The 27,733-nt window shown below is 51.4% G+C and overlaps 1 protein-coding gene and 2 long non-coding RNA genes across 4 annotated transcripts; 1 reads left to right on the forward strand and 2 right to left on the reverse strand.

The window, feature by feature from the left end:
- Positions 1 to 1,251: 1,251 nt before the first annotated feature.
- LOC129050486 (uncharacterized) lies at positions 1,252 to 5,173 on the reverse strand. Its single transcript, XR_008514134.1, has 3 exons — positions 4,779 to 5,173; positions 2,786 to 3,121; positions 1,252 to 1,748 (listed from the first exon to the last, which is right to left on the reverse strand). It is a non-coding gene; the product is annotated as an uncharacterized LOC129050486 (long non-coding RNA).
- LOC129050487 (uncharacterized) lies at positions 5,087 to 10,759 on the forward strand. The gene is made up of 6 exons (XR_008514135.1): positions 5,087 to 5,452; positions 5,580 to 5,720; positions 7,236 to 7,402; positions 7,780 to 7,897; positions 8,935 to 9,090; positions 9,998 to 10,759. It is a non-coding gene; the product is annotated as an uncharacterized LOC129050487 (long non-coding RNA).
- A 666-nt stretch (positions 10,760 to 11,425) lies between these two features.
- Positions 11,426 to 27,700, reverse strand: UBAP1L (ubiquitin associated protein 1 like). 2 transcript variants are annotated; one of them, XM_009249917.4, is made up of 5 exons: positions 25,075 to 27,700; positions 21,113 to 21,703; positions 18,489 to 18,698; positions 13,454 to 13,555; positions 11,426 to 12,210 (listed from the first exon to the last, which is right to left on the reverse strand). In XM_009249917.4, exons 1-5 carry the CDS (start codon positions 25,192 to 25,194, stop codon positions 12,076 to 12,078), a joined length of 1,158 nt encoding a protein of 385 aa, XP_009248192.1. In that variant the 5' UTR covers positions 25,195 to 27,700; the 3' UTR covers positions 11,426 to 12,075. The 2 variants fall into 2 exon arrangements, with proteins under 2 accessions (XP_009248192.1, XP_063572767.1); XM_063716697.1 differs by lacking the exon at positions 11,426 to 12,210 and having other exon boundaries at positions 12,228 to 13,555.
- Positions 27,701 to 27,733: the final 33 nt, after the last annotated feature.

Here is a 27,733-nt window from a genome sequence, read left to right on the forward strand (position 1 = left end):
AACTAGTTCTCTTCCCTTAGGATAGACCTGGGAGACCAGTAGCCCCGTTCAGCCCAGGTAATGACTGGTTTAGGCCCTGGGGGATATTTGCACATTCACTGATACTCCCTCGTCTGGGGAAGTGTGGGGAAGCTTTTGTAACCCAGCCCACCTTCTCTGTCTAAGGGTTCTCACAGTTAAGGCTTTGCTCCACCCACAGTCAGCATGTGTCACCACTGCCCACCACCCTCAGCAGGGATGGTGACCGTGTCTGGGGTGCCTGTGAGGAAACCAGCAGAAAGCCAGAATGGCTCACCCAGAGTCACACAGGCAGTTAAGTGGAAGAGCAGGGACTTGAACTCAGGACTTGGGATTCTCAGCCTCTCATTCCCTGGCACCTCGGCTTTACTATTGCATGAAGGTGTGGGGGCACAAACCAGGTGCAGCTGGGTGAATTACAGAAACACTTAGGAGTTACTGAGCTCAGAGGGCTGGGTTTGAAATCTCTCTGTCCCAGCCCAGAAATTTACTCTGAGAAGTCCGTCCTTCTCAGAGTAAATCATTTTCCTGAACCTGGTGGCAGCCCTGCAGCCCGACTCTGGAGTTCTCTCCAGTCTTCCACAAACGTTCTCCTTGCCCCTGACTCCAGATGTCCTGCACCCCAAGCCTTCCTCTCCCTGAAATCATCCTATCTGGTTTATATAGCCCACCTGGCAGAGGCAGAGAAGCTGCCCCACCCCTGTCCTCCACCCAGGACCCGCTTCCTTGCTGGCTTTCCTTCAGTGTGCTCACAGGGCAGCCAGAGCCATCCTAGTTCAACAAAATGCCAGTCAGAGCATGGTGCGCCCCCTCTGAAAGGCAAAGTCCTTTCAGACTCTCCCATCCTGTTTCCTCCCTGACTCCATCTCCCACTCCTCTCTGGCCTCATTGCTCTTCAGATGCACCAGGCACACTCCGCTTGTCCCTCTGCCTGCGCACTGCCTCGGCCCCACCCCGCTTCCTGCAGGTCTTGGCTCAGATGTCACTTCGATCCTACAGTCTCTCCTAACCTCCCTACTTAAAATCTACCTCCCCCTTCTGTACATGTTCTCCTCCCTTTTCCTGTTTTATTTTTCTGCATAGCTTTTAGCATCATCTTCCATGCCATCTTTTCACCTGTTTGCTGTTGGTTTTCTCCTACTAACATTTGAGCTCCACGAAGGCAGAGGTTTTTTTTCTGTTTTGTTCACTGCTCTCTCATCAGGACCCAGAAAAATGACTAGAACGTAGTAGGCAGCTTAAGAGATGATTTATTTAGTAGGGACTTAAGAAATATTTGTTGAATGAATGAATGGCACTCAATGGATGTTTGTTGAAAGAATGCATTAATCAATTGATCAGTCAATCAAGGAAACTCCATAGGAGAGATACAGAGAAAGGCGCTCAGATTTCAGAGGACAGGAGTATCATTTCTGGCAAGGCTGTGGCAGGTGGCCAGGGAAGACTTTTCTGTGGAGGTGACGAGCTGTCAAGTTTGCAGTCCGCCTTGGGAAGAGCGGGATCTGAGAAGAGCAGCGGCTCACTGGTTACTTTTGTTTCAAGGGAAGGGAGGAAGCTGGGATTAGAAATGCTAATCATCCCTTGAAGAATGGCTCCTCTTGGCGGCGGAATACACACAGGGCTGCTCTGTTTATTTTCCTTTGGCCTCAAGGAGCTGGGCCTCTTTTTCATCCTAATTGCTTTGCTTCAAGTTGCTGTCACATCCCAGGAACGGCAGCAAATTAACTGTGCTGGTGGGAGACACAGCTGTCAGAAGACAGGCTGCCCCCAGCAGGCCAGTAATGGGCATGGGATACAGGACCCCCCTAGAGGAGGTCTTGTCCCAGCAGCGTCCTCTGCAGCCCTCATGATTCTGCCCCAGCTGGACTGGGGAAGCATGAAAAGGGGGAGCCCTTCTCTCTGGCATCCGAGTAACTAACAAAGGGAAAATGGGCCTTTTGTTGGGCTGCAGGGTCCTGGAGCAGGGTATAAGCCTCTATTTCCACCCCTCTCTTCACAAGGAAGGAAAGCCAGGTTGTGGGTTAGGGGCAAGCAACTTTCCTGGAGGCAAAGCAATGCAAGTGGACCACCCAACCTAAAGCCTGCTTCTCTGGAATCCACCTCCCATCCTAACATGTTATTTCCTGTGCTGCCTTCCAGGGCACTCATGAAAGAGCTTCCCCATGGTGACCCATCATCAGGCTGCCCTCCCTGATTCCAGGCTTCCATCCTTATTTTTTCTAGGAAAGTTCCTCTACACACACACCCCATTCAGCATGCAGATTCAGCAGATGGAGACAAAGGAGTTAGTCTCTAATGGTATTTGGGCACCTGGCCCTTCAGATGACACACTCATGCATGCATACACACACACACACGATTTTGCCAACTCTATAGGAGTCAGAAACCATTCACCCAACATGCTTCTTTCCAGGTAACATATTTTCATTCTAACAGGAGTCTTACAAAAATACACCTAACTGCAAAGTCCTGATTAGCAAAGGGAATTTCAGGTGCTCAGAGAGGGAGCTAGCACTGGGTTGCGGTGGAAACGAGGGACTGAGGACTTTGTAGGTGCCACTCTGCAGAGGGACAGTGCCGCCTGCCTGCCAGCTGATTTTGCAGTCAAACACTGGCTCTGACAGGGACTTCTGTTTGACCATGGGTAAATTCCTTAAAGTTGCTGAAATGAATGAAGGTGTCTCAACTCTAACCGGAGATGATAATTCCAGGAGGGTTGTCCTGAGGGTGAAATAAGAGCTTCTAGAGAAGCATATGCAATCCTCACCTTCCAAGTTCCTTCCCCTGGTTCCTCTTCACACTTTCTCCTCCATCCATTATTGACACCCTTACTGTGGGGAAGGCACAGTTTTGGTGAATGGACTGTGTTCCAGCAGTCTGCTTATCGCTCATGACACAGCAGGATGGCATCCAGGGGACCTGGGTCCATATTCCAGCTCCACTTGCCAGCTGTGTGATGTTGGGCAAATGGAGATGATGATGAGAGACTGTTATAGAGTCTCTGTGCCGATTATGTGACGTACCTGTAGTGGGGCCAGAGAAGTAGGCTGCAGTCTGAATGTGAAGAGCCTTGAATGCCAGGCTGGAGAACTTGGGCTTTATTCTGTAGGAAGTGGGTAGCCACAGTAAGTTTTTGAGGCAGTGAGTGTGACCGACAGAGCTGCTCAGATAGCAAGCCCCTCATCCAGCCCTGGGGTGACGGCTCCTTGTCCCTCCAGATCAGCTTGTCCCTCCAGATCAGCTCCTTTCTCCTGCTCCGCACCCCGAGAGGTGGTCCTGTCTGGGTGATATGACTGGACTCCCTTGACTGGCTCCCAATACAGAGCAGCAGCAGAAGGTGGGAAGTGGGGAGGGGTGTGGAGTCAGGGAACTTGGTTCCTGGCTCCCTCCCTGCGGGGTGATCTTGCACTGACCTTTTTCCTTCACTGACTCAAGTCCCCGCCATTGTCGGCTGGTCCTTTCCTTACAGCCCTCTGTCTCCAGGCTGAGGTGGCTGCCCCCTTCCCTCCTGCCGGAGGAGTGGCACAGGAGTGCCAGGTGCAGGAGTGGTGAAGCCCCAAGCTCACTAGCCTTGTGCTATCCTTAGGGGCCCTCCACCCTTTGTGAACAGCCTCTTTCCTCAACCCTCCTCTAGTGACCTGATTTGAGTATGCCATCTCTTTCCTGTCAAGACCCTGCTGGACGTGCCCTGTCCCCTCTGACCCTCAGCTCTCTGGGCTTTGTTACCAAGTGGCTTGGCTGGGGCACAGTATACTGGAAAATGCCTATCTCAGTGCCTCTGCCTGATCACACAGTTATGGGAACCGGAGGAATGTCTTACAGGCAGAGGCGGCGCCTCCGTGACCGGAAGCCAGGGCCTTGCCTCCCAAGCCACTTGAATTTGAGGGGGAAAAAATTGACCTTTAGAAGCTCTCCGAGGAGTGGCTGGGGATGGAAACAGAACCAGATGGCATGAGCTCCAGAGTGCACAGCTTCTGTCACCCCCTCCCAAGTGAGGGGCCAGGCAGGCCTGCAGCCCCGGCCTCCACCACCCTGGCTGGACTGGACCATTACCAGATTTATCCAAGGGGTCCTGCAAGGTACATAGAGGGAGCCCTGGGGATCCTTGCTTCAGGCCCAGCCCTGCCACCCATTTGCTGGGTGACGTGGGGCTGGTTGCATCACCTTTTTGAGCCCCAGTTTGTATCTGTGGTTGAGATGTGTCTGGTGCATACATTTGCTGTGGAGTCGGGTGGGGGAACGTGTGTGCAGGCTCACTGTGAAGGGAGCCAGCGTAGTGGCAGGAAGGCTCCAGCTGCGGCTTAGACTTCCTGGATTCTAATCCAGTTCTAATACTTTCTGACTGTGTGATCTTGAGCAGTTGCTCAACTTCTCTGAGCCTCAGGTGGGCATCTGTCAGTAAGGACAGCAGAACCTAAACTGAAAGGGCTGTTGGGAGAGTAAATGAGAGAGCACAGACAGGGTGTAGAGCAGAGCCTGGCTGTCAGTGTCAGTGAACCAGAAACCTCCCTGCTCTCAGGCATGGGCAGTGGAGTATCTTGGCAATAGCAGTCAGACTGACTTCAGATGGAGAAGGCAATTAATGACTGCTTGGTGTAGTTGGGAGCCCCAAAGAGTTTTGGCCTTGAAAGAATCTCACACCATTCCTCCTGATTAGGGCATTGTCTGCAGAATATGACCCTAGGGACAAAGGCTGGTGCCCCCTCTGGTGGAGGGAGGACAGTGCTTTGGTGGATGGGCAAGTGTGCAAGTCCTCTTACCTGGCCTGTGCAGGCAGCCTCCCCAGCCCTGGGTCTGACTGAAGATCCAGATGCTAAGAAGGTGGCATCCCTGCGACCCATGGGCCCCAGCTCTGTAACTGAGGTCCCTGCACTCCTGGGGAGCTAAAGACGCTTCTCTTAGGTTCAGTCTCCTACCTTGAACCCCCAAAACAGCTCTGGACTGCCTCTAGGCGGTCTCATGGGCCACCTGCCCCCACCAGGCCTGGGGTTGGTGTGACAAAACAAAGCTCCTCATCACAGGCACGGGGTGGTGGCTTCCTTGCCCAGCAGCACCCACTGCTCTCCTCAGAGCTCAATCTGCTCCACTGCCGAGTGTGGCCACTGCTCCTGGCCTGCTCAAGGACAGCAACCCACAGTTGTCTCTGCTTGCCTTGCTGCCATACGAAAGGTGTCATGCGGTCTCCAAAGGAGCACAGCACAGGGGGTGTGAACCAGCTGGAACCTCACTCCCTTCCATGGGCACCAGGGGGCCTGTGCAGATCAACACCAGGACCCTCCCAGCAATGACGAGGATCCCTTCTTCAGCCTCAGCCCTGCAGTCCTTCCAGGCTCTGAAGTCTGGGCGCTGAGGAATGGGGGTGGCTGCCTTGTTTCCTGGAAATCACCTCACTAGTAGTCATCCCAAGTACTAGAGCTTCCTTGAATCCCTTCTGGTGGGTCTTTCAGCTGGAGTTCGGTGACAACCCTTTGGAAGGCAGCTCCCTTTCAGCATGGGCCACTCCTCCGGTGACTCTCCTGGGTCCCTCTCTCCCCCCACTCTTTTTCTTATTCTTCTTTCAGCAAACACTCTGTGCACATCCTCTAACCAGAAGCTGTGCCAGGCGCAGGGGCAGAGAGACAAGCCAGGTTCAGCCCCTGCCCCCAGGGCCTCACAGTAGAGCGAAGGAGGCAGCCAGCCCCTGCAGCAGTTAGGACCACAAGGTGAGTTCCCTGATGGAGATAGCGTCCCTCCTGGTGGCAGCCTCAGCCCAAGGTTCCCTCATCCAGCTTAACATAACTTCCTCTAGGTTCGCAGGGAGACAGCACACACTCTCTGCCCCACTTGACTGCCACCGCCTTTACTCATGTTCTCTTGCACCCAGCAGGGTGCTTTGGTTGTCAGCCAGGGAAACCTTTGGCTAAGTTCAGGAGAACAGGATCTTACTGGAAGGACTTTGGGTAGCTCAGTGCTCCCTGGGAAGGCCAGCACACCTGGCTGGAAATGGATAGTCCACAGCATTGGGAGCTGCTCACAGTCCCACTGAGGCTGCCCCAGAACGTGTGTACTTGGGATTCCAGCGCTCCAGTCCAGTGTTGGACTGGCCCTGTGTGGGCACCATGCACTCATCCCCTAGACAGAGGACCACAGGGCACTCTTTAACAACACAACAAGATGGCCCACAGCTGGGGGAGGGTCACCTCCCCCAACTTCAGTGGGTGTCACTTAAGGGGAAATGGCCCGCACAGGGCCTGCTGGAGTTCTTAGAATCGTTCAGCTGCTGGGGTATTTGGGATATGTGGCTAAGTCACGCCCTGGGGCTGTCAGTCCTGGGTTCCTGGCTCCCAAGCACCCTGGCATTCATCTTTCTGCCCTCATCTGGCACCCAGTTAATGTCTCTGCTCAACCTGGAAACATTTTCTTAACGACAAAAAAAAAAAATCATAAGTTAAAAATCTCGAGCAGTAAAACAGCAGATGACGTTGTGTGGGCAGCTGCCCAGAGGACACAGAACGCACGTCTCCTGAGCGGGTGGCCTTATAAGGACAGGTTCAGGAGAATGGGCAGGAGGGAGGGCCACCCACCAGGAGAGTAGGAGGCTGGGGTAGGGGTGGGTGCCCCACCACTGGGCTGAGTGTGGAGCCAGCAGGGTGCCTGGCCAGGACCTGACTCCACAGAGGGACTTGGCTGCGCGCAAGCGCCAGAGGCCCTTGTGGGCCAAAGCCTGCCCATCCCTCCGCCTTCACTGTGTCACTGCCAGCACAGGCACTGACCTGCTCTCAGCCAGCTGCCACGCAAACCCACCTGGCAGCCTCGCCCTGGGAACCCCCTCCCTCCCGGGCAGGGGCCATTTCCCATCCTTCATCCCACCTTCCCCCACTCCTGGGCCCAGCAGGCCTAGCACCAGCTGGCATGATGTGCCGTAAAGTTTTGTGAGGTGACAGAATTAGGAAATGAAGGGTTCTCTGGTGGGAGTTTTGGCTCATCACCTGGGCTATAGCACCTGGAACTCAGGGCAGCGTCTTCTCTCCTCAGAGGGCCCAACGTGGGGCTGAGGAGGTGGGTAGGGCTGGGCAGTCAGTTTTTGCCCTGCCTAGGATCACCTTTGTCCCCAGTGTGAAGACATGCATAGCATCAACTTCCTCCTGATAAGGTGGAAGAGTTTCACTCCCCCGACGTCAAAGTGTGTGTGTGACAGAATGTGTGTGTTTCTGGGAGAGTCCTGATTGTCTCTGCAGTTTTCTGACCTCAGCATCACTAGGATTCAAGACCTGGCCCTTGGGATCTGAGGGTGAGCAGAGGAGCACCCCAGGAGGTCCCTGGGGAAGAACTCTGGAAGCCTCCCCAAACCCTCATTCGGAAAGGTCCTTCCCTGAGCTTCCTAAAGCCCCACGTTCCTCTCGGGGTGAGTCCTGCATAGACACAGAGTGGATGGTCATTTGAGGAGAGCTGAGAAGGTCACGCCTTCTCTTTGACAGCTTGCACTGTACCTAAAACCCTATCATTTCTGAGCCATTATCCTTAAATAAGCATTGCCTTGTCCCATAAGTTCTCTCTTAAAAGGCAAAGAGTGTTCCCTGCAGAGGTCAACAAAGGAATTCTTTAATCTCCAGATAAGACAGGAGGACACAGCAGCTAGAGGCAGCCTGGGCAGCATGGGGGATGGAGAGTGGAAGGAAAGGGCTGAGAGGGCAGGAGGGTCCCAGAAGAGGGAAGCGGCTCCTGACTTCAGTTGATCCTTGGAGGCCAACAGTGACCTGAGAGTGTGTTCCCTCTCCCCAGAGTGGAAGGGTCAGAGCCGATAGGAGGTGCTGGCAGCCCCTCAGCTGGTGCTGCTCCCATGCCAGAAGAATGTCATCAGCTGTGGAAGGTTGACTTGAGATGAAGCAAGAGAGCAGAGGTGAGAGAGGATTGATGGCAGCTGTGTGTGCTGGAGCCTGCCTGGGGGCCCAGCCTTGTAAAATACAAATACAAGACACAAGGAAACCCCCTGATACAATTGTGTGAAATGCCACCATTACACATGTATTATTTCGGGTTAAGCAGTGCCTGTCTGTGGTAGGCCAAATAATGGCCCCACAAAGACATCCACGTCCTAATTCCTAGAACCTGTGAATCTGTTACCTGGACTTTGTAGGTGTGATTAAGGATTTTTTTTTTTTTGAGGTGAAGTCTCACTCTGTCACCCACGTTGGAGTGCAGTGCTACAATCTCAGCTCACTGCAACCTCCACAGTTCTCCTGCCTCAGCCTCCCAAGTAGCTGGGATTACAGGCACGCACCACGATGCCCAGCTAATCTTTGTATTTTTAGTAGAGACAGTGTTTCACCATGTTGGCCAGGCTGGTCTCGAACTCCTGACCTCAAGTGATCCACCGGCCTTGGCCTCCCAAAGTGTTGGGATTACAGGTGTGAGCCACCGCACCCGGCCGTGATTAAGGATCTTGAGGTGGGAGATTGTTCTGGATTATCTGGGTGGGCCCAGTGGAATCACGAGGGTCCTTCTAAGAAGGAGGCAGAAAGTCAACCAGATAGAGGGCGCTGTGCACATTTCCCCAGGAAGGGAACAAGTAAAGAAAGGCCTTGAGATCTCAGCCTGAATGGGTTAGGAGACATCCCTCCTGTCAGAGTCAAAAGGCCGCCTTCAGCCTGCTCCACTGGGCCTCTGCGGGAACACGGTGGGGACCCAGAAGAGGAGACAAAGCATAAGGGGACACGAGGGAGAGCAAGAACCAGGGCAGAACTCACTTCATTCTGCTTACATGGGCCAGGCCTTGGCTTGCTCCTGGAACCTGGACCCTGCCATCCCCCTGACCTCCTCTCTAAGGGTCCTCTTGTCCAGACCATGCTTGAGTGTGTCAACTGCTGCTGTTTCAAGGAGGCACCAAGGCAGCCACCTGATCCTTAGTATTAACTGTAAAGATTGTCCTTCTCCCAGGTGGCACTCCCAGAATCTTCTGCTCCAGCCAGGTACCTTCTTTAACCCTGCTGACCTGAGAGGCAGAGAGTGGTTCTCCTGGAGTTTCTGAGTTTGATGATAAATGCTGGAGATTTGTTAACCATAAAAGTGATGAGGAGGATGATCATAGTAAAGGTAATGATGATGGAATGAGGCAGGGTATAAATATGTATAAATAAGTAGCTACTGGATACCATGGCACAATCTTCCTGCACACTATCCTGCTCAATCATCACAATTGGAAAGTTTCAATATCTGTATTTTATGGATAAGACACTGAGGCACAGAGAGGCTATGTAATGTTCAAAAGGTCACACAGCTGGTTAGTGCTAAGGCTGTAGTTTCAGCCCACATCTGACTTCAGAGTTTGTGCCTCTAACTACCACACTATTGTACCTCCTAAAAAATATTTTAAATGAACAATTTGCCCACTGATGTCTCTCCTTTTTTTTTGGAGACAGAATCTCACTATGGAGTGCAGTGGCACTGTGGTAGCTCACTATATCCTCAAACTCAAGCAACCTTCCTGTCTCTAATGTCTGATTTTCTTTTTTCTTTCTTTTTTTTTTTTTTTTTTGAGACGGAGTCTTGTTCTGTCGCCAGGCTGGAGTGCAGTGGCTCAATCTTGGCTCACTGCAACCTCCGCCTCCCAGGTTCAAGCGATTCTCCTGCCTCAGCCTCCCGAGTAGCTGGGACTACAGGCGTGTGCCACCAAGCCCAGCTGATTTTTGTATTTTTAATAGAGACGGGTTTCACCATGTTGGCCAGGATGGTCTTGAACTCTTGACTTCGTGATCCACCTGCCTCGGCCTCTCAAAGTGCTGGGATTACAGGCATGAGCCACCATGCAAGGCCATTTTTATTCTTTTTGAGACAGGGTCTCAAACTGTTGCCCAGGCTGGAGTGTGGTAGCATAATCTTGACTCACTGCAGCCTCAACCTCCCAGGCTTGGGTGATCCTCCCACTTCAGTCTTCCAAGTAGCTAGGACAACATACATGCACCACCACACCTGGCTAAATGTTTTTTTTGTTTGTTTTTAGACGGAGTCTCGCTCTGCCGCACAGGATGGAGTGCAATGGTGTGATCTCAGCTCACTGCAACCTCTGCCTCCCAGGTTCAAGCAATTCTCCTGCCTTAGTCTCCTGAGTAGCTGGGACTACAGGCACCCACCACCACGACAGGCTAATTTTTTTTTTGTATTTTTAGTAGAGACAGGGTTTCACCATGTTGGCCAGGCTGGTCTCGAACTCCTGACCTCAGGTGATTCACCTGCCTCAGCCACCCCAAATTTTTTTTTTTTCTAGACAGGGTCTCGCTCTGTTGCCTAGGCGGGAGTGCAGTGGGATGATCTTGGCTCACTGCAACCTTCACCTCCCGGGTGTAAGCTCTCCTCCCATCTCAGCCTCCCGAGTAGCTGGGATTACAGGCATGCACCACCACACCTGGCCAATTTTTGTATTTTTAGTAGAGACGGGGTTTTGCCATGTTGGCCAGACCGGTCTCAAACTCCTGGTCTCAAATGATCCGCCCGCCTCGGCCTCCCAAAGTGCTGGGATTACATGGGTGAGTCACCACACCTGGCCAGATGTCACATTTTTAATCAAGCAACAGTTTGCTAGGGATGGGCAGATTTGGGGCATGTGGGAGAAAGATAGGAATAATGGATGGGCCCTGTCAACTGGTCGCCTCTAATCAAGGGGACTTAGCAAAGTGGTGGACCAAGGCCAGGTTACCTTAATCAGAACATAAATAGCTTTGGACCTAACATTGTATCTTAGAAATTAAACTTTAATTTTACTGTCTCTTTCAAGTGTAGTTTTACTTTTGGCAACAGACAGACATATGTCCAACTTTACAACATCTTGCCCATTTTCTCTAATAGTTTTGTGCTGCCTGCAAGTTATTCAAGGCAAGTTTTAAGGCCAAAGAATATTTTTATTGTGATTTCAAGTTGGCAGGCATTGAGACTTAGTGGAAAGCACCGAGGAGCTATTGGGCCTCCAGAGACCTGGTTCTAGTTCCAAGCTTCTTGTGTGTAGGCCTGCAGAAGTCCCCATTACACATTCAGATGAGGTGTCTGGGGTTGAAGCCCTGAGAAATGTGGAAGTTGTTCGTTTTTTTTACTGGCCTCAGTTCCAGGTCCAGCCCTGTTTGCAGGGTGGAGGGGGCTGAGATGTTTTGATTCTGCGGTAATTGTTGCAGGTCTTTGCGCAGGGCCAGCTGGGGAGGGCAGAGGCACCAGAGTCTTGGCCCCTGGCCTCTGCTTGCTTGAGTTATGGGCTGCTCCAGCAACTGGTCCCCTCAATCCTTGGGGACTTCTGAACGATAGGCCTTGGGTGACTGGAGACAACTCTGGTCGCAACCTCCCCACCCCGCAAATGAGGAAAGACTGTCATACAATCACAGATTGTCAGAGCAGAAGGGGCCCCAGACTGGCTGAAAGTCACACACACTGGCCATAGGCCTGTTATGTAGTAAAGAATCCCCAGAGATCTTCTTACATAAAACAAAACAGATTCCTGGGGGCTGCCAAGCTGGGCTTTCTGAATCAGAATATATGAGGGTGGGGCCTGGGACTCTTGAATAAACACCCCAAGGATTCTTATGGATAGCCGCCAGGGCTGGAAGCTTTTGACCTGGTCAAATCTCTCTACGTTTCCTAGAGGAATTGAGGCCCAACAAGGCCTTGACCCAGAGATCAGCAGACCTAAAATCAGAAATGAGGTCTTCTGACCTACAGTTTGATGTTCTTTCCACACCAAGACCAGGTGCCTGTAGGACTCAGAAGAACTGCCCATTATTTATTTGTTTTAATTTTCTTAAAATCAAGGTTACTGATGCACACAGTGTAAAGAGTCAAATCAGGTGGTTTCACAGGCATGCATGAAGAACATAGCTCCCCGTCCGGCTCTCCCATCTGCCCCTCTGTAGAGGCAACTATTTCAACTCTTTCAGCAGGTTCTGCTGCTGTTAACTGTCACCCTTGGTATTATTTGTGTTTTTACAATAAGCATGCATCACTTTGTTACTCTTACTTGGTTTTAATAATACAGTTAGGATGGGTCGCCAGGTCTGGCACTGGGCCTGGATGCCCAGGCATCGTGGAGTGCCTCCGTGGTCACTGGGCACAGGCCACCAGCTCCTCCAGGGCTTGCTCTCGGCAGTTGCCATGGACCAGCAGCACCTCCTTGATCCGGTCCTGCTGGAAGCCCATGTCACTGAACTGCTCCCAGAGGCGCAGGAACTCCCCTGCCTGAGGAAGAGGAGACAGGGAGGGTGCTGGAGGCTCTGCTGGGCCTGGCCTCAGCCATGGGGAGCCCCAGCTCCAGTACCTACTGCACCTAGTCCCAAAAAGCTGTGGCTCCCCCCAGGCCACGTGAGCCTGATCCTGGGCTGCACGTGCCACTTTTCTGTACCTGTAGGGTGATGTAGGTTCCGACCTCCCTTCCTCTGCCAAGGAAAGAAGGCCCCAGCCTGGCCACGGGCTCTGTCCTGACTCCCCTCCCACTGCTCCCACTCACTGTCAACTTTCTGCTGGGGCAGGAGTGGGGCAGACCGTACACCAGCACCCGGAGCACAAACAGCCCAAGGCTCCTGCCCATGCCCTGAACACTGTGGAGGTCTCACAGCGCAGCCTGCACCTTCCTTCCCCTCCGACCCCGGGGCTTGAAACTTCCCCACCTCTGCTCACTGTCTCCTTCTCGGGGCCTCACCCAACCCTCTGTCCCCTTCAGCCTCTGTGAAGAGCTGCTCTGCCATGGGGCACTTAGAAGTGACTATTGGGGCCGGGTGCGGTGGCTCACGCCTGTAATCCCAGCACTTTGGGAGCCCGAGGCGGGCGGATCACTTGAGGTCAGGAGTTCGAGACCAGCCTGGTCAACATGGTGAAACTCCGTCTCTACTGAAAATACAAAAAAAATTAGCAGGGCGTGGTGGCAGGTGCCTGTAATCCCAGCTACTTGGGAGGCTGAGGCGGGAGAATTGCTTGAACCTCGGGGGCAGAGGTTGCAGTGAGCCAAGATCGTGCCATTGCACTCCAGCCTGGGCAATAGAGTGAGACTCAGTCTCAGAAAACAAGATGTGACTATTGGGCCTACAGCTGCATGCACTTGGGGTAGGCGACACGCTCCCCAAGTAGAGAGGTCATGCATCTTTGTGCTGCCCATGGCTCCTATCTGGGTGTCCAACAAAGAGTGGCCATTCAGTCACAGAGGCTGTGTTGATTAAGTCTAATAAAGCAAAACCCCTGCTGCTTTCTGCCTCCTGTCCCCATCCCACCTCTTCCTGATCTCCCTCTGTGCCTCTCACCTTTGTCCCTGCTGTAGCTCCCTGGGCCATCTCCTCCTCAGAGCTGAGGAGTCAGGCAATCTCCCGACGGACCCACAGGCTGGACCCACAGGCTGGCTCTGAGGACTGGTGTGGCCCTGCACACCGGGCTCCTGGGTACACCCCCATCCCTTCCATCCCCTGGGGCCCTGGCAGGAAGCCCTGCTGACCTGGCTCTCGGAGAACTGGAACATCTCCATGGCCTCGTCCACCAGGCCTTCCTCATATCCCTGACGTAACAGGCGGTCACAGGCACTGAGGTAGCTGAGAAACTGGGCCGGAAGCAGGCAGAGAGGGAAGGAGGGTAAGAGGAGCAGCCGGGGCAGCAGACAGGGCAGAGAGGCACTCCAAGGGCCTGAGCTGAGGGCCAGGCAACAGGGCAAGCCACCACATGCAGTTGGCCCCAGAGATCCCGTGAACCCACAGAAGGGGGATAGAGGCTTTCTCTGAGTGCCTGGGGACAGGCAGACAATGGGTCTTCACCAACTATGCCAAGTTGGGGGCTGGACTCCAGGAAAAGGGCTGTCAGGGTGGGCTAGGGTGTTCATAGAACCTAGGTGGGGAGCAGGACAGGCTTCAAACACAGACATCCCACCTACCACCCAACGCAATTCAACATTCATGCACCACCCACCCCTGTCCGGGAGCATTCGTGTGAATGTGCCCATTAGTGTGAAGGTGCCTCCTCATCCATCCACACTTGTGCACCCCTACTGTACCCCCAGACACATCTCTCTCATCCAGGACTCCTGAGCCACTACTATGCAACTCCTGCACCAGTGCTGGAGAAGGGGTGCGGGGTAGGCAAAGAGGAGGATTCCACAGGCAGGAAAAACTGTTCAGATCACTCCACGGTTACGTCATCAGGGGCCCAGGATAAAATGCTGGCTCCTTACCAGGCGGGGCTCAAAGGCCTGCTCCCTGTCTATGGCCTTGGCCCCTCCCTCACCCTCCAGGTCTCTGCAGAGGCAGCTCCCTCAGCCAAGGCTGGCCTCCTTCCCTGTCCCTGGGAAGCTTCCTGCCCCCTCTGTCTTCCTGGGTGCTGTCCCTCGTGCCCCCATAGCACCCTATGCTTCCCTATTACAGCACATATAACTTTGTAATTGCTTCACTCAATCTTTCTCATCCACGAAGTTATTGCTCCATCAGGGAGGGGCTGCGTCAGTCTCATTCACCACAGTGTCCCCAGCATCCAGCATGGTGGCAGAAGGAGCTCAATAAATGTGTGCTGTGTTTATAAAACGAATGAAGACCTGCCTTCAAGGAACTCACAGCTTAGTGGAGGAGATAAACCAGATACAGGACCACATCAGTGCCAGGCAAATCAAAGCAGGATTTATAGGGTGTAGGTGCCAAATGAAGGCTCCAGACTACAGGAATTATGAGTATATGTGGAGAAGGGAGAGTGGGGTTTCCGTAGACCTTCAGAGCTGGGATGAAAGTGCAGATCATCTAGACTAACCGTTTTCAAATTGTTTTTGGCTCTTGAAGTGTTTGTCTTAGCACAAGGAGGCTTCAGCAATAACAGGCTAAGATTAGAGCTGCTCTGGGAGAACCAGGGCCAGGGGCATGGGGGCCCGGAGTCCAGTGCTCCTGCCTGAGGTACTGCCCAGTACAGCTAGACCTGCTCTGAGCACGTTTTGAAAACCATGCACCCATGCCCTCCTTCCACAGTTGAGGAAACTGAGGTTCAGGCAAGGCAGGTGCCTTGTCCAGGGTCCCAGGACTAGGTCCCCGATTATGTAACCTGTCACTTAATGCCTTGTCCATCAGAGGGATCAGCTGCTAGAGGAGGGGCTTTGAGCTGTCTTGGTGGAGGACAGGGTTTCCAAAGGTGAAAGCTTCACCTTCAGAAGGAGGGCAGGCAAGGATGGATGGTGGACGCTGCCTCCACCTTCTGGCTCATCCATAGCAATGGTTCTCAGTCTCAGTGCTTATTGCAACCACCTGAGGAACTTTAAACATTACTGATGTCTGGGCCTCACCTTCAGAGGTTATGATATAAATGGTCTGGGGTGTAGCCTGAGCATTGGAATTTTTTCCCTATAGCCCTCCAGGTGATTCTAATGTGCACCCAAGACTAAGAATCAGTGAATGGGGACAGCTGACCTTGATCTATACTATGCCACAGTGAATATCAGACCCATCTGCAAATTTTCTAAAATTAAAGGCCCCTGGGTCCACCCCAGATCCACTAACTAGGGCCCTGCAGGATAAGCCCTGAGAGTCTGCATTTGCAAAGGTTCTGCTGCTTGGTTAGCTTTTGGGCCTGCAGGACTGTAGAAGCTATCAGGCTTGCTTCAGGCCCCCAGGTGGGTGAGGATGTCACCTTCAGGCCACAGGAGGGGGCCCCCGGAAGTCACTGGTTCCAAACACGTATTCCTCCTCCACCCTGTGAACTGGGAAACTGAGGCTAAAAGAGGGGGCCTGGCCTGTGGACCCTCACACGTGGCACCCGTGCCTGCCCTGCAGGGAGGCAGTGTGGGCACATCAAGCCTTGTGGAAGGAAAGGAGTGCTGCACAATTTCTTTTGTATCTTCTTCTCTCCCTGACTCTTCTAGCTGCTCTGTCTCTATCACCTGATGCCCTTCCTCCTAGGCCACCTGTCATTTATCTTGGCCAAAAAGGATTTACTGCAATATGCGGCTTTCAGTGGGAGAAGGAATCTGAACCCAAAGGGCTTGTTCAGTTACCATGACTTCACAGAACAGACAGAAATACTAACTCGGTCGGGGAGGATAGATGAAGTCATCCAAAGGCCCCTCAGACCCACCCCTTGGGGCCTGGCTCCTGACTGCCCACCAGGGAAGGCCACCCAGAGATCCAGGGGGCCAGGCAGGTGGCCAGTCTATATCTGGAAACACAATGCAGTGAAATCTTTCCAGCTCACCCACTGGAGGCCAGGGCCCCAGGCTGGCTCTGACTCATCTTCAGACCCCCAGAGTGATGGCCTGAGACCTCAGCCTTGCCACAGGGCCTAAAGGGACTGGGGAGGCATGTCAGAGCCCCACTGTGCACCCGGCCCCTCACAGCCCTCCTGACCAGCTTTTTGGCCAGGTCTCTGGCTTTTCAGTATCATCCAAAGGTAGGCGTGACTTTAGATCTGCTCTTAAATCTCAGATCAGCCTGTGGTGCTGTCCTAGGAGGTTTTCACACAGAAAATGAGATAAAAGGCATTGTGCAACCAAGATGCAGAGTCAGACCAGCTGGCCTCAACCCCAGTGCTGTCATTGACTGGCTGTATGAACTTCCCTGGCCTCAGTTTCCTCATCTGCAAAGTGGTCATAATGTAATAGCAACCTTGCAGAATTGAGACCTAACTGAATACCCTCAGAGAGAGAGATTCATGCAAGAAAATGTTCAATAAATGTTAGCACCCCTCCCTGCCATTTTAGCCACATGGGGGTCACTGTGTTGGAAATTCTCCTCCAGGACAGGGCATGAACTGATGAACCCAGAGTAGAGTAGAAGCAGGAGTGGGTGGGCAAGGGGACCAGGTGCATTTGCCCAGCCCCACCCCGGCCCCCGTTTGAAAGTCACTTCCGTTCTGCCATTCCCTCTGGCAGGAGCAGGCAGCTCTGGACCGCAGGGACCCAACATTCAGTACTCATCAGTGATGATGGAGGTGTCCAAGCCTTCTGATGGTGGTGGGGCAGGAATGGGAGAAAAATGAAAAGTGCCAACTTCCCTGGGACCAGCCATCAAACCATGAAGAGTCCCGACGTTTAGAAAACCACACAACGAGGGATGTTACTTTCAGGTGGGGACACGGGGGTGTAGGCAATGGCATTCAATGTCACCTCCTGACCCTACTTACAATCCTTCCATGCCTCCTTTTGCCTATTGGGTCATTTATCAAATTCTCAGGCCAGCCTTCAAGACCCCTAAATCTACCCCCAATTCTCTTTTTCTCATCTCCTACCAGCCTGCCTCATGTACCCTCTCCTCCAACAAGACTGGTCAGATCAGGGCCTCCCAAACACTTCCTTCCCACCTCCACTCCTTTATTCACACTGTCCTTCCCTCCTGGAATATCACCCCTTCTCCTTCCTTCAGCATCAGATCTTATCCATCCTTGAAGTCCCGCTCAATGCTTGGTATCTCCATGAAGCCTTTCTTGATCACTGGAACCTCCTTGTGGTAGATTGAGAATGATCATAAAATTTTTTGCAGCCTCTCCCACCAAGAGGTGTAATCTGTTTTTCCCCTGTGTAAGTCTGGAGGGGTCAACAACATGCTTTGACCAATAGAATGAGGCAGAAGTGACTATGTACAATTTCAGCCAAGGCCTCAAGAGGCCTCAAGAAGCCTTATTCTTGGAACCAAGTAGGGTGGCTTGCTGGAGATATGTGGCCCAGCTGACAAATATCACCACCCACTGTACAGTGAATGAGGCTATCTTAGATTATTCAGCCCCAAGTAAGTCACCAAACTGTAGCCATGTGAGACTGCAGGTGAGATGAGCAGAAGAACCCCCTAGCTGAGTCCATCTTAAAACTGCCAATCCAGAGAATCATAAGCAAATAAATGGTTGTCTCAAGCCACTAAGTTTCGGGGTAGTTTGTTACACAGAAACAGATGACAGAAACACCCCTATAACACTCATACCACTTCTTCTCCCAGGTATCTTGCCATTAGCACCTCTTTTTAGGCACTTTGGGGGCCCTCACTCCTCTGCAGGTGCTCTTACATTCTTGGCTTGTATCAGGGGTCAAGACCTGCTTCCAAATAGTAGCGTGGTTCAGAGTGCTGTCCTTGGAGTGTCATCATGAGTCTCCGCCATACTTCCAATAGAGTGAACTCTATTAGAAGAATAGAATGTGGGTAAGTAGAACCTGGGTGTGGTAGACTCTGTGATGTTCCATCCACATACCCTTTCACTGCAGGACTTACTGCCCCAGATGCTGGGAGAGCTGGGAGACACTCTTCAGTTGTCTGCCCCTTCAGGGATTACCTTAACTGCAGAGATCCACTTACCTCAGGTCACCCCCTTCCCACATGCAATGACTGATTGAGGCAAAGGTATAAAGGCCTGACCATCTCAGCCCCACTTAGGACAACCCTGAGGGGCCATAGATGCTCCAGAGCTGTGGGGTTGGCTGATGCTGTTGTTGGGCCTATGTCACAGCTCAAAAGGTGAAAATCGTGTGGCCACTCACCTGGCTCCAGCATCACAGCTCATCAGCTCTGGGCCCCCCAACTCACCTGGCTCAGGCTCTGCCTCCCTGTCTTCTGCAGAGCTATGATGGCCCTTCGCAGGGGATATCCCAGGGCGACCACTGGCCCAATGAGGTCTTGCTCCTCCTGGCTCAAGGCGGACAGCAGGTCAGCCGCAGTATCAGGGTGTGGCTTGTGGGGGTTGAGAGGCTGCGGTGCCCCCCCAAGAGGTGGCAGACAGGTGTACGGGCTGAGGGACTGAAATACAGACAGACTGGACATGTCGGTTACCACAGGAAGTGACACTCAGTTGGGCTGGACATTTTTAAAAATGCCTTTATGTACCACCTTCTGTACAGAGTGTAGGGGCTAATATTATGGAGGGCTTAGAGTCCTGCAGACCCCAGCTCTCTAATGCTTACTCAGTATACTCATATGAAAAATGAGGGCAATCCCTAAGCTACTTCACGGGACTGTCAGGAGACTTAAATAAGACAATGTGAGGGGCTGGGCACGGTGGCTCATGGCTGTAATCCCAACACTTTGGGAGGCCAAGGCAGGTGGATCACCTGAGGTAAGGAGTTTGAGACCAGCCCAACCAACATGGTGAAACCCTGCCTCTATTAAAAAATACAAAATTAGCTGGACATGGTGGCACATGCCTGTAATCCCAGCTACTTGGGAGGCTGAGGCAGGAGAATCGCTTGAACCCGGGAGGCAGAGGTTGCAGTGAGCAGAGATCGCACCATTGCACTCCAGCCTGGGCAATAACAGCGTAACTGTCTCAAAAAAAAAAAAAAAAAAACAATGTCAGGAAAGTGACTAGTGAAAGAAATATGAAGTCCATTCTACTATCCCATTTTACAGACATTGAAATCAAGGTTCAGAAACGTTAATGACCTGATTAAGCAACACACGCTTGGTACCTCAACCCTACTTAGGTTTTTTGCCCCACACCTTGGTGAGGGAGGAGCAGGGGTAGGTCTTCCCAACCAGGCCCTCCTTCTTGAGTTTGGTTGGGCTGGGGTTTGGCAGGGCATGGAGCAGGGGAGGAACTGGGCACACCAGCCCTTCGGTTGTGGTGCTGGAGAAACCGAAACAGACCCTGGATTAAGGAGGGTGACTTGAAGGCATTTCAATTGGTTTGGCCGGCATCGCCCCGAACCTTCTCCCATGAGGAAGTACCTCTCTGACAGCCCTGAACGTTTCATCCTGTCCCCTCCTCCCAAGGAAAACACAGCTGCCGCCTGGCTCTTGGGGTGGAGTGTATATGTAACACACATGAATTCCCCACCCATACGCATCTTCTCAGGGCTCTCCCTGTCACAACCTCACCTTAGGGTCTACCCTTTATTACCTCCAGGGTGGAGAACATCAAAGTTTAGGAGCTAAGTCTACTCTTGTGTCCTTGAAAAAGATTCTTCGCCACTCTGTGCCTCATTTCCATCATCTACAGGATACTGTCCCACCCCCACAGGGTTGTTGTGAGAGTTAAATTCATCTTGGCCAGGGAACAGCCATCCTGGCATCAACATCTGGTCTTGGATGTGGGCATGGCTCATCCCGCTTACAGAGCCTCTTCTCTACTATGTATGCTCTAAACAACCGTGTGAAGGGTTGTCGGCTCACTGTGCAGGTAGAGAAGGGGTGGTTCAGTGACTTGCCTAACATCACAAGCTGGTGCATGTAAGAAACCAGACCTCGGGTCTCTGTCTTTCAGATTGAATTCTACCTTGGCCTTATTCTGCAGCATCTCCTGGCCTGACTGTGGGGCTGCTGGGGGGCAGAAAGCTGCGCCCCGCTGCCACCTTCTGCTGCCAATCCTGACCCACCCCATGTTTTGTGGAGTCTGATACTTATATAATTTGGAAGGCACCTCACAGAAAAAGAACACACAATTATGAATACAAAATTGGGCACAAGGCCTTGGAAGAGACAAAGGGAGGAGCCTGAGGCTTAAGCTTCTGTGGTTTCACTGTAGGGTCACTTCTCCCTGCTCTTCAGGGTTCACTTCCTCCGTCCTGAAGCCTTCTCAGCCAGTTGCAGCCCTGATGCTCCCTCAACACCTGATACCGCTGTACAGTTCAGGGCCTGGTCCCACACCCTCTTGGCCAACTCTCCATGTCCTGTGGTTCTGACAGTCCCAAACCCAGTGTCTGGCAGGAAGTAACTGTGCATTGAATATTCCTTGATTGAGCCTCCAGCTCCCCCAGCTTATAGCAAACCTCACCCAGTGGGAAGCCCTAGATTTGCGTTGCGTTCATCAATTCAACAGACAGCCACCGAGCGCCCCCTATGGGTCAAGTCGGCAGCTGGGTGCTCTGGAAACAAAAATCCGTGCGATCCAGTCCCTGCCCTAAAAGAGCTCAACCTCGTTTAGAAGAGACAGACAGGTCCTGGATAATTAAAACCACTGTGACTTGCGCCCTAAAAAAAAGCAAGGCAGGCACAGTGGGAAACGCGGGGAATGGGGGCTTCTGAGCAGGGACTACTCTAATCTAGTCAAAGGGCCGTAGGAGGACAACACGGTACAGGCCCAGGTGGGAGCAGGTCAAGGGAGGATGCAGGAGCGCGTGGAGTAGGGGACCGAGGCTGCGGGCCGGGCTGGACACCCAGATTATGGGGCCTGGGCTGCTGATTGGCGGCCTTGGAGGGGTGGGCAAAATCCTTACCGCGACCGTGGGCTTGTGGCTCCGCAGCGGGGGGATGGCGCCTGCCGTGGAAGGCCGCGGGGGCGACGCGGGGGCGGCGGGGTGCTGGGGCGCGGGCCCTGGGGGTGATGCGGACCTGGAGGAGGGCGCGGGGCTCGGGCACAGGCTCAGCGCGCGGTGGCCGCGGAGGCCGTGCAGGAGGGCGCGGGGCCGGGCGACCAGCTTCCCCTCGGAGAGCCGCCGCCGCGCCCCTGCCAGCTCCGACCGCACGCCGCGCAGCACTTCCAGCGAGCACAGGCGACGGCCGGGGCCGGGGCTGGGGCTCGGGCTCGCCAGGGAGCCCGGTTGGAGGCTGCTGGGGGCCGGCTCTTCCTCGCTGCCAGGGGAGGCTTCTGCCTCGTCCTCGCCCTCCTCCTCCGGCCTCTCCTGGTGTCCGGCCTCCGGGTCTCTGATTGTGGTAGGCGCAGGCGCCAGCCCATGTTCGGGGCTGACTAGCAAGAGCCAGGCTGGAGGGGCTGACGCTGTCCCCGGGTCACCGCACTGGTACGGGCTGGGTCCCTGGCCGGCGGCCTCCACCCAGAAGAGTGCCATCCTCTCCAGGCTGAAGTCGTGCTGTGGAAAGAAGGCGACGTAAAGCCCGGGGCAAACCAGGACCCCGGGGGCACAACACTAACCCCTGGCCTGGGGGACCCTGTTCATCCAGAGATTCTCTAAGCCTGGACAGCGTCAGATTCTGAGCCCCGGGCTTCCATCACAGCCCACTCTACCCTGGGTTTTAGCTAACACTGTGGTCGATGGATACCAATAACAGTTTAATGGCAAACTGGCATAAATGACAAAGTGATGAATTCGTCAATCGAATGAAATGTAATGAAACCCAACATCTAAATCCCTTTGCCATTCAGTATGTAGTTGAGCAAAAACTACTTGAAAATTTTCTCCAATAAAGCTTATTCTTAGCAAAGAAGCTTTCACCTGAGCCCAGTACAGTTTGCCACTGAGTAGTCCGCCTTGGAGGCCCGCCCGGGCAGACAAACCTCCCTATGGAGTGATACCTGTCCCCAGCCCCTTTGCTGCCACTGAGGTTACTTTGGGGTCCTGGAAACGTCATAACCACTAATCTTTGTGGAACTCTACTTAGTATGGTCTAGTGTCATTCCTATTTCCATATTATGAAAATGGAGCTCAGAACATTGAATCTGCTAGAAGTTACATTGGCGGTGAGTGGCTGAGACGGTTTTCCTGTCCGTGGACTGATTGTAGTGCTTTCTCCACTTCGTATCAGACCACCTAAAAAAGCAATCTGGAATCCACATAAATAATCTAACTCTAGAGTTTATAAAATGAGGCAAAAATGAAATATTCCTGTTCCCTACCTTTAAAATTAAGAACAGCAAACATAAGACTCCATCAAAAATATGTAAAAGTTTTAAAGGCAATTTGTTCTACCATGGCCAGTTAAGGAAGAAAGAGGCTAGAGGTGGGGAGTGAGGCAGAAAGACAGGCACAGACACTCAGACACTTAGATCACAGGCACCGCTCCCTCTCACCCATGACCCTACCTTGGGGAGAGGAGCATAAGTTAGCTGCTCCAGTGTGACTCCCTGAGTTCCTCTGTATCTGCAGGGCCCAGGGCAGGCCTGGCCCAGAGTGGACATTTGTAAGTATGTGCAGAATAAATGGTTAGAGAAAGAGATTGGAGCAAAATGGATGGGTTGTGAAGGACAGAGAAGGCAAAAAGACTTCAGAACTAATGAGGCATACTTGGAGAGAAAGAAGCTAAGAAATAGACAGCCAGCAGCACTCAGAGGGATAAAAAAATACCAAGACCCAATAAAATGCCAACACTTGATTTTGGAACTATGCAAGATGATTCTAAACTTCATATAAAAACAAATAAGGGCTGGGCTCGGTGGCTCATGCCTGTGATCCCAGCACTTTGGGAGGCTGAGGCAGGTGGATCACCTGAGGTCAGGAGTTCGAGACCAGCCTGGCCAACATGGCGAAACCCCACCTCTACTAAAACTATAAAAATTAACTGGGCATGGTGGCACGTGACTGTAATCCCAGCTACTTGGGAGGCTGAGGCAGGAGAATCGCTTGAACCTGGGAGGTGGAGGTTGCAATGTGCCAAGACTGCACCACTGCACACTCCAGCCTGGGCGACAAAGCAAGACTCTGTCGAAAGGAAGGGAAGGGGAAGGGAAAAAAGAAAAGAAAAGAAAGGAAGAGAAAGAAAAGAAAAGAATAGCCAGAAACTCTGGAGACAAAAACATAAATAAGGAGAACTGGCCCTACCATCTATTAAAAAATAAAAGTTCAATGATTAAAACTATGGTACTGGCACAGACAGATTAAAGGTACATACTAGAAAATCCAGAAATAGACCTTAATATATTATAGGGATTTAGCAACTAATAAGGGTGGCATCTCAAGCAACAGGAGAACGATAAAGTTCTGGTCAATAAGTAGTGTTAGGCTGGGCACAGTGGCTCATCTGTAATGCCAGCACTGGGAGGCCGAGGCCGGAGGATTGGTTGAGCCCAGGAATTCAAGTCCACCTGGGCAACATAGTGAGACTTTGTCTCTACAAAAAATTTTGAAAATGGCCAGGTGCGGTGGCTCACGCCTGTAATCCCAGCACTTTGGGAGGCTAAGGTGGGTAGATTGTGAGGTCAGGAGATCAAGACCATCCTGGCCAACATAGTGAAACCCCGTCTCTACTAAAAATACAAAAAATTATCTGGGTTTGGTGGTGCATGCCTGTAATCCCAGCTACTCGGGAGGCTATGGCACGAGAATCACTTGAATCAAGGAGTCGGAGGTTGCCGTGAGCCGAGATTGCACCACTGCACTCCAGCCTGGTGACAGAGCGAGACTCTGTCTCAAATAAAAAAAAAAATTAAAAAAAAAAAAATGAAAATTAGGCATGCTGGCACTTTTCTGCAGTCTCAGCTGCTTGGGATGCTGAGGTGGGAGGGTTCCTTGAGCCCAGGAGGTTGAGGCTGCAGTGAGCCATGTTCATGCCACTGCACTCCAGCCTGGGCGACAGAGTGAGGCCCTGTCTCAAAAAACAAAAGCAGGTCGGGCACAGTGGCTCATGCTTGTAATTGCAGCACTTTGGGTGGCCAAGGTGGGAGGATCACTAGAGCCCAGGAGTTCAAAACCAGCCCAGGCAACATGGTGTGAAATCTCATCTCTACAAAGAAATATAAAAAATTAGCCAAGCATAGTGGCATGTGCCTATAGTCCTAGCTACTTGGGAGGCTGAGGTGGGAGGATCGCTTGAGGCCTAGAAGAGGAGGTTGCAATGAGCTGAGATTGCACCACTGCACTCCATCTAGCCTGGGCGACAGAGCAAGACTGTCTGAAAAAAACAAAAACAGCTCTTTCTCTAAGAGGCCTGAGGTAATCTGTGAAAATGGTTCACCATTCATTTGACCTGGAGAAACCCACAAAATCATGCAAATCAAGAGGTTCAAATCTTCGTGTTCACTTTAAGAACACTCATGAAACTGCCCAGGCTATCAAGGGTATGCATATACAAAAAGCCATTAAGTATCTGAAAGATGTCACTTTACAGAAATAGTGTGTACCATTCTGACATTACAATGGTGGAGTTGGTAGGTGTGCCCAGGTCAAGCAGTGGGGCTGGATACAAGGTCGGTGGCCCAAAAAGAGTGCTGAATTTGTTTTTGAGACGGAGTCTCACTCTGTTGCCAGGCTGAAATGCAGTGGCACGATCTCGGTTCACTGCAACCTCCACCTCCTGGGTTCAAACGATTCTCATGCCTCCACCTCCCGAGTAGCTGGGATTACAGGCACGCGTCACCACACCCAGCTAATTTTTTGTATTGTTAGTAGATACGGGGTTTCACCATGTTGGCCAGGGCTAGCTGTCCTTTAAATTCAAGGAACAAGGCCCCATGGACTCAGCCCCAGACCCACAGACCCAGAAGACAGAAACACAGAGACACACTTACCATAGAACCCAGCAGAACCTCCCCGCAGGCTGGGACGCTGAGTTCTGGCCCAGGGAGAGGCTCTGTGCCTATCACAAAGCCCTTGGGCAACCTGAAGGGAACACCATCGAGGGCATTCATCCTGTCAGAGGAGTGTGGAGATGGCTGGCAGGGCTGGGGCAGGCTGCTTGATGGCAGGGAGAGAGAGTCGAGTCCTGAGGACCAGGCTCAGGCCTCAGATGGCCTCACTGCTCTCCTGTGTGGTCACTTAGCTGAGCCCCAAACAGCTGGAAAGGAAAAGGTGAGGGGGCCAGTGCTGCATAAAGGAAGGAAATGAATAAAAACAAGAGCATTCACACAGACAGGAATTCACTATTTCGTATTTCAGTCATGCTCTAGACCATTGTTTTCCAAAACATGGTCCACAAAACTAGTTCTAATGCATTTCATCAAAATAATTGTCCCCCAAATGTTTAAGAAACAAACAGCATTAATTTACATAAACTCTTCCAGGGAAGAAGAAAATAAGAAATACTTCCCAACTTATTTTGATTTTAGCATAACCTTTTTTTTTTTTTTTTCTTTTTCTGGGACGAAGTCTCGCTCTGTCACCCAGGCTGGAGTGCAGTAGCCTGATCTTGCCTCACTGCAACCTCCAGCTCCTGGGTTCAAGTGATTCTCCTACCTCAGCCTCCCAAGTACCTGGAATTACAGGCTTGCGCCACCACACCCAGCTAATTTTTGTACTTTTAGTAGAGACAGGGTTTCACCACGTTGGCCAGGCTGGTCTCAAACTCCCGGCCTCAGGTGATCTGGCCGCCTCAGTCTCCCAAAATGCTGGGATTACAGGCGTGAGCCACTGCACCCGGCTGATTTTTAGCATAACCTTGATAACAAACTTGATAAGAAAATTAGAAACCAATCTCTCATGAACACAGATGCAAAAAAAATCTTAAAAATAATTATGGGTAGAATAATATAACACTGTCAAGTTAAGTTTATTTCAGGAAAGACAGATTGACTTAACATTCCCAAATCAATAAATGGGAATAAAGATAAATATCAATAGAATAAAGATGAAAAGTTATATAATTATATAGCTTCATAGATGCAGAAAAAAAATGACAAAATCAATACCCATACCCTTTCAGCAACTTAGGAAGAGAAGGGAATTTTCTTAACTAATAAAGAGTATCTCTAACACATCACATAGTGGCTGAGATCATGCCACTGCACTCCAGCCTGACAACGGAGCAAGATGCTGTCTCAAAAAAAAAAAAAAGAAAGAAAAAGGAAAAAAAAAGGAATTACATCTCTCTATATAAATAGTAAATCATGTAAATGGACTCTTCTAAAAATTTTATTAGAAATGGAACATTTTAGGCCAGGTGCAGTGGCTCACACCTGTAATCCCAAATCCCAGCACTTGGGGAGGTCGAGGTGGGAGGATCATCTTGAGGTCAGGAGTTGGAGACCAGCTGGGCCAACATGGTGAAACTCCGTCTCTACTAAAAATACAAAAATTAGCTGGGCATGGTGGTGGGTGCCTGTAATACCAGCTACTTGGGAGACTGAGGCAGGAGAATCGCTTGAATCCGGGAGGATCGCTTGAATCCAGCCTGGGCAACAAGAGGGAAACGCTGTCTCAAAAAAAAAGGGAAATTTAAAAAGTTACCATTTATATTAGTATAGTTTTCTAGGACTAAATTTAACACAAGATGTATGAGACCTCTACACGGAAAACTATAAAACATTTGGTTAAATGGTTAAATGGAGGAACATACCACGTTCAAGGATTGTAAAACTGAATCTTGTAAAGATAGCAGTTCTCCTCCAATTAATTTATTCATCCCATGTATCAAAATTCCAACACTTTTTTTTTGGTAGAAATTGGCAAGCTAATTCTAAAATTAAATGAAATGCAAAGGACCAGGAAAAGCCAAGAGACTCTTGGAGAAGCAACACAGTGGAAGACTTTTACTATCAGATAGCAAGACCTTCAAGTTATGGGAATGAAGAGAGTGACTTAAAGACTTACGAAGAGACCAACAGGACAAAAAAGAAAGTCCAGAAACAGACCCACACATGAATCTTTGACTTATGACAAAATTGGCTCTTTAGAACAGTTGGAAAGGGAAAGTCTTTTAAATAAATTGTTCTGGATTAATTTGATATCCATCTGGGGGAAAACAAAAACAAAAACAATATTGACCTCTACCTCATGTCATACCTAAAAATCGATTCCAGGTGGACTGTAGATTTAAATGTAAAAGGTAAAATAATAAAGCTCAAAGATAAAAATGAAAGACTATATTCATGGCCTTGCAGTAGTCAAAACATTTCTTAAGTTACAAAAGGGCTAACGGGCCAGGCACATTGGCTCATGCCTATAATCCCAGCACTTTGAGAGGCCCAGGCAGGAGGATCAGTTGAGGCCAGGAGATTGAGATGAGCGTGGGCAACAAAGCAAGACCCCTATCTCTACAAAAAATACAAAACTAGCCAGGTATGGTGGCACACACCTGTAGCCCCAGCTACTCGGGAGGCTGAAGTAAGAGGATTGCTTAAGCCTGGGAGGACGAAGCTGCAGTAAGATGAGTGAGCTGTGAGCCCAGGTTGCACTCCAGCCTGGGCAACAAAATGAGACACTGTCTCAAATAAATAAATAAATAAATAAATA

This window comes from Pongo abelii, chromosome 16, assembly GCF_028885655.2.
Source record: "Pongo abelii isolate AG06213 chromosome 16, NHGRI_mPonAbe1-v2.0_pri, whole genome shotgun sequence".
NCBI lineage: Eukaryota > Metazoa > Chordata > Mammalia > Primates > Hominidae > Pongo > Pongo abelii.

Excerpts from the sequence above, each read along its gene's own strand:
- UBAP1L (XM_063716697.1), bottom strand. The coding sequence starts at position 25,194 with ATGAATGCCCTCGATGGTGTTCCCTTCAGGTTGCCCAAGGGCTTTGTG. Across the intron at positions 18,699-21,112 it reads GCCACAAGCCCACGGTCGCG|TCCCTCAGCCCGTACACCTG; the intron begins GTAAGGATTTTG and ends TCTGTATTTCAG. Across the intron at positions 13,556-18,488 it reads GGAGGCAGAGCCTGAGCCAG|TTTCTCAGCTACCTCAGTGC; the intron begins GTGAGTTGGGGG and ends CTTCCGGCCCAG.